The 6,174-nt window shown below is 41.1% G+C and overlaps 1 protein-coding gene across 2 annotated transcripts in view; it reads right to left on the minus strand.

The window, feature by feature from the left end:
- The window catches only part of EHHADH (enoyl-CoA hydratase and 3-hydroxyacyl CoA dehydrogenase), a 67,057-nt gene extending 61,132 nt beyond the window's left edge, over positions 1 to 5,925 (minus strand). Inside the window, exons 1-2 of one of the 2 annotated variants that reach the window (XM_054482779.1) lie at positions 5,485 to 5,925; positions 7 to 110 (exon numbers count right to left, since the gene is read on the minus strand). In XM_054482779.1, the coding sequence (XP_054338754.1) occupies positions 7 to 110; positions 5,485 to 5,558 (178 nt within the window). In that variant the 5' untranslated portion in view covers positions 5,559 to 5,925. The remainder of the gene's footprint in view (positions 1 to 6; positions 111 to 5,484) is intronic. The other variant, XM_063662483.1, reaches the window with a different exon arrangement.
- Positions 5,926 to 6,174: the final 249 nt, after the last annotated feature.

The following is a 6,174-nucleotide window of genomic DNA, read 5'->3' on the forward strand; positions in this document are numbered from 1 at the left end:
AGTTACCTGCAGAAAATTTGCCCTCTGCTCCACAAATCACAATGGCTTTTATTGTATGGTCTATTACAGCTTTCTGTAGTCCTTCTTTTATGTCACGGAGTAAAGCCGTACTAAAAGAAAACAAAATACATGAAGTAACTCAGTCAGAATTAAATTCCTACCATTCAGAGTGTTTTCCTTTCCTAAAAATGAAAAATTAAGCACACACATAATGGATAAAAACTGTAGATACTTCTCAATAAAGCTTCCAACAAATAATATATGTGTCTACTATGACTATTAAATTTGTTCTACAAATAATATATGTGCCTATGATTAATTAAGCACTGAACAGATTAATCCACTTTTTAAAAATGTAATTTTCCTGCACTGTGCTTTCACTTTGACCACTTAAAATTAACACCAACCAATTTAAAAATATTATTACAGGTCTTCTATATTCTGTACAAAGAGTTATCCAATACTTGTACATAATTTATCATGTAAGGCGCACTAAGATGAGTGCTGTAATAAAGGTACAAAGAAAAAGTGTTGTTGAAGTTCAGAGAAGGGTGAAATTACTTTCAGTTTTTCATATTGTTAAAATATAAGAAAATTAAATGAGAAACAGTCTAGGAGCTGTGGCAGGGGCTGTGAGTTACCTCAAATATCCATTCCTCTCCATCTTCTTCATAGTATAAAAACACCTGGTTTTTACTTGAATATATGTGATATGGTTTGGCTCTTTTTTTTTTTTTTGAGACGGAGTCTTGCTCTGTCGCCCAGGCTGGAGTGCAGTGGCACGATCTGGGCTCACTGCAAGCTCCGCCTCCCGGGTTCAAGCCATTCTCCTGCCTCAGCCTCCTGAGTAGCTGGGACTACAGGCGCCCGCCACCACGCCCAGCTAATTTTTTGTATTTTTAGTAGAGATGGGGTTTCACCGTGTTAGCCAGGATGTTCTCGATCTCCTGACCTCATGATCCACCCACCTCGGCCTCCCAAAGTGCTGGGATTACAGGCATGAGCCACCGCGCCCGGCCTGGTTTGGCTCTTTATCCCCACCAAAACTTCATTTCAAACTGTGATCCCCACATGTCAGGGAGGGACCTGGCGGGAGGTGATTGGGTCATGCCAGTGGTTTCCCCCATGCTGTTGCTCTGTGAGGGAATTCTCAGGAGATCTAGAGGTTTATAAGTGGCAGTTCCCCCTGCACTCACGCCTTTCTCCTGCCACCTTGTGAAGAAGGTACTTGCTTCTCCTTTGCCTTCTGCCATGATTGTAAGTTTCCCCAGGCTTCCCCAGCCATGTGGAACTGTGAGTCAATTAAACCTCCTTCCTTTATAAATTACCCAGTCTCGGATATGTCTTTATAGCAGTGTGAAAATGGACTAATACAAAAATACGGTTGCCCAAAATAAAGACTATATTTTCCAGCCTGCTTTACAGTAAGGTCTGCACAAGGAACTAAGTTCTAGCCAATGGGATGGAAGCATATTTGGTATATGCAACTTTTGGGAAGAGTTCTTAAAGATTTGGGTATGCATTTCCCTTTTTCTTTCCTCCCTACTCCTGGCACCAGTGATGGTTAGATCAGGAGCAGCCACCTTGGATCAGGAGGTAGAAGCTATGTATTGAGGATGGTAGAGCAAGAGATAGAGAGAGTAAATAATTGAGGCCCCTGTTGATTGTGGAGCAGCTGTATCATTCCAGGACACTGCTGTGAGAGAGATTAGCTTTTTATTGTCTAATTCACTATTATCTTGACTATTCTGTCAGTGACAGCCAAGCGTAATCTTAACTAAGATAAGATATAAAGGCAAGATAGTGGAAAGATAGGGCATATAGCAGATTTTGCCAAGTTTTAGTATATGAGGAAGTCATCCACAGAAGAGATAGCTAAAACCAAGACTGAATGAGTCTACCAAAGGAAAAGAGAGCTGAGGGCAGATCCTCTGGATATACCTTCATTTAAGAAGTGGGACAAGCTCAGCAGAGTGATTCAGCAAGTGAGCTCAAAGTCACAAAGACCAAGAGAGAAAATTTGTGAAGAAGGAGGGGATTAATAAGTACCAAGCAATAGAAGAGAATCTAGGGCAAATGGTGAGGAATTGCTTAAAGGAAAAATCACAGAACCAGATTCCAATCAGTTTTGCCTTGGAATTCCAAGTATTCTGGGTAAAATCTCTGTTCTTTAGTATACAGGGTTAAAAATAAATTTTAAAACAAAACAAACTTCTGTAAAGGGCATATTGTTAAGACCAACAACTATTAGTTAAAACTCCAAGAAATAAAAAGATACTTGCCCTTGTTTATAATGGTTCCCTTTCACCTAATTACTTTTCACCTCTTAACCTAGATGAAATCAGACAAAACCTCTTGCCTTCAGCTGGTTAATTAGAAGCCAAATCTGATCATGAAAAGCAAATTCAGAACCACTATATAACATCAAAAAGTCCCAAAGGCACACATTTCCTTCTGAATAAACAATGCTTACAAAACTAGCCAAAATTAGCTCAATCAGTGCCACTGAGAAGAAACCAGCTTTTCCCATTTCGACCTATCTTCCTTTTTTATTTATGTTCATAATTTTGCAAATATCAAAAACAGGAAAAAAATGAAAATAGCTATAACAGATACACACTTTAATAGATTCAAGCTGACAGAGACAGTCATAGTAATGTAAAGGCTGCAGAAGTTATGAAATTATTTTCTCCTGTTAATATTGTCAGGCATGAAGAAATAGAGTCTGGAGTAGAGACAGCATTTCATTACTACTGACCAAAACTCTTCAGCTTCTTTGACTATAGAAGGTCTTTCCTTGTTTTTTTAGACAGTTTTTTTTTTTAACCAAAAGTCATCAAATCAAGTTTGTGGCTTGTGACCAGGATTTTTTCAAAGAAAAAGAAGAGACGAGAAAATAGACTATATCAAACAATACACCAAGTAAGGATAGGTTTTGTTTTAGGAAACTTTGCTTTCAGTTACGTGTTTGTATGTAAGTGTGTCTTGAATTGCTATGTAAAAACGTGAGCTTTCTTACTCTGTGGATTACAGTAAAGCAATAGTTCTGTAAGCCATTGTTCTGGGAGACAGGCCTATTAATCAGGCATATCCTATACTTATAAAGAGGGCTGGTGTTTATCTGAATGGAAGCAAACATGGCTGGCTAAACTAGCAATGAAGGATTTAAAATATTTGTTTTGGGGAAAAAATTTGTGTGTGTGTGTGTGTTACACTCAAGTAAGAATCTCTCAATCAGCTAGGAAGAGATAACTTCCCATATAAAATTAGAAATAGGAAGGGAAAAGGAAGAAAGGGAGGAAAGAAAAAGTGTAATAAAAAAATTGAGGAATCTGTTAAACTTGAGGAACTCCTAGGATGTACATTTCTACCTAAAAAAGTTCAGGAGACAGACGAAAAAGAGCAGAGAAGTACTTATTCCCAAGTGGAGAATATCTTCTTGATGAAGCTGAAGTGGGTCCTGAGTAGCAGGGCCTGTTGTTAGGGGCTTGAACTGGTCTTCTGACTAATAGGAATGATAACTAACATCTATTAAATGCCACTTTATAATTTCCAGCTGATTTAAACTTCACAACTTTATGAGGTAGGCCCTAATATTTCTCCTGCAAAGGGGATGGGGGTGGCACAGGCGGTTGCATGGGTGGACAAGGAGAGCAGGTTAAATTCCAGTTGTCAGAGGCTGGGCACGTGGCTCATGACTGTAATCCCAGCACTTTGGGAGGCCAAGGCAGGTGGATCACGAGGTCAGGAGATTGAGACCATCCTGGCCAACATGGTGAAACCCCGTCTCTACTAAAATACAAAAAATTAGCTGGGCGTGGTGGCGTGCACCTGTAGTCCCAGCTACTCGGGAGGCTGAGGCAGAGGAATCACTTGAACCCGGGAGGCAGAGGTTGCAGTGAGCCGAGATCACGCCACTGCACTCCAGCCTGGCAACAGTGCAAGACTCCGTCTCAAAACAAACAAACAAGCTAAAAAAAAAAAAAACAGTTGTCAGAAAATATTCCTAGTCATGGGTATTAGAGTATGGAACTTTTCCCCCTAAGGTCCTAATATCCAGCAATTCTAATCAGTATATAGACCAGTCCAAAATGGACATGTAATCATATTACTTATATTTTTCTTTGTCAAAACCAACATAACAGATATTTTGCTTTTTATTCTGGGAATGGCAAGTTAGTAGACATGTCATCCTTATGTGATTTTAGTCCTGCATTTTTTGACATTATTAAATGCAATAATTCATATTGAATTAATATTAATACTAATGACAAATCAAATCTGATGACAGTAGGATTTTTAAATTCTATTAAAATTAGCAGGTCTTCTCATTTCAGTCTCTTTGCTTCAGCAGCATGTGATAAGAATTTTGACCAAAGACCTTTCTCTCTATGCTTTATATATTCTTGGTAAATTATAATTTCCACTAATCTTATTCCCTGTGGATAGGTAATTCTTTTTCAAGGCTGATGTATAACTACTTTTTTTAAGAGATGCAGAAGGACCAAACCAAATAACTTCATTACTTTTCAAAAAGGCAACATTGATCTCACTTTTTAATGTTTTAAGTGCACCACACAAGGCAAATACTCCCCAGTGAGAAAAAGAAGATAAGGTGCAGTTTTTCAGAAAATGCTGTTACATAGGCTTAGTCTGATGTGAGTCTTCCTCGGAAGCACCAAAGTCCTGAGGTTTAAACAAATCAGGAGAAATAATTTTGCGTTTCTGGGCCAGGGCAAAATTCTGCTTTAATCACTGAGCTGGCATTAGTGGGACTTTTAACATTTAAAAAAAAAAAAAAAAGTCCCACTAATGCCAGTTATTGCCCTATTCCTAAAGCCTTTAGCCAAACATCGTAAGGACAGCCTGGACTCAAAGAAGGGGTGTGAGGATGGATCAAAGTCCAACATCGAACTAAGTTAAGACCTTTGGATTAGAAAGTCGGCCTGCACACCGGGGCCTGTTGTGGGGTTGGGGGAGGGGGAGGGATAGCATTAGGAAATATACCTAATGTTAAATGACGAGTTAATGGGTGCAGCACACCAACATGGCACATGCATACATATGTAACTAACCTGCACGTTGTGCACATGTACCCTAAAACTTAAAGTATATTTAAAAAAAAAAAAAAGAAGTCGTCCTGCAAAGCCAAAGTTGCAAGTAAGCAGGAGGGCTCCGCATGAAGGAACACGTCGAGGCCAGCTCCCTAAGTGTTGATCTGTCTCAGCCTCAGTTTCCTTATCAGTAAAACGGGGACGAGAGTTCTCTGCGAAGATTAACCAAGCTAATCTAGCTTAAAAAAAAAAAAGAAAGAAAGAAAGAAAAGATAAAGAAAAAGGAAAAGAAAAAAAAAGGCTCCTCAACTCTGCTCAGCTCTGAGTGTCCTTCTCGTTTTAAACCGGCGGGGGAGAGTCAAAGCCTCCGGAGCCAGCGGGCGGCTAAGGCCCGCACGGTCCCCGGGCTGGAGGCGACCAAGCCCGTTACCTGATCGCGTTGACCGGCGGGTTTCGGAGGCGGATCAGCGCCAGGGCGTTGTGCAGCCGCGTATACTCGGCCATGTTTCCTCTATCACCGAGGGTACGTCTGCCTCTCGCCGCCAGGCAAAGCCACTTTTCCGGGAGCGCCCGGCTTCCTCCAGAGGAGGGACGCCGGCTGGGCCAATGCGAGCCGGGGAGCCGCCTCCCGCCGCGCCTCTTCCCACCCAGCCCTCCTCTCCCGAGACCCCACCCCGCGCTCTACAGACGCTTGTCGCTTTCCCTTTATTAACTCCCATGCTGCTCCCACCACAAGGTACAGCAAGGAGAATGATGGAAAACAGGTGTAATTGCCAGCAAGTCGAAGTTTGCAACCCCTTGGCCCATAGGGGCTGGCTACTGAGGACAAGTTCTGAGTTCGCTGAGACGGGCAAGCTGTCCTCATCGCAGTATTCATCTTCACGATCTTTCTGAACAGGGACAGATACCTGGGGCCCTGACAGTTATGTGATATTGATACACATCTGGAACACATAAAATACACATTGTTCATTTCACCTAAATAAGTAGGGTATTAATGAAACAGCCTTTGCAAAAATTCTAACAGTGAGAAAATTATGGCAGTCAAAGAGATCTGATTTAACCAACCCCATCTTGCCTTTAGCTGCCCTTAATTATTCCTGAGCTTAGGCCAGGTTAA

The sequence above is a fragment of the Pongo pygmaeus genome, chromosome 2 (assembly GCF_028885625.2).
Source record: "Pongo pygmaeus isolate AG05252 chromosome 2, NHGRI_mPonPyg2-v2.0_pri, whole genome shotgun sequence".
Lineage (NCBI taxonomy): Eukaryota > Metazoa > Chordata > Mammalia > Primates > Hominidae > Pongo > Pongo pygmaeus.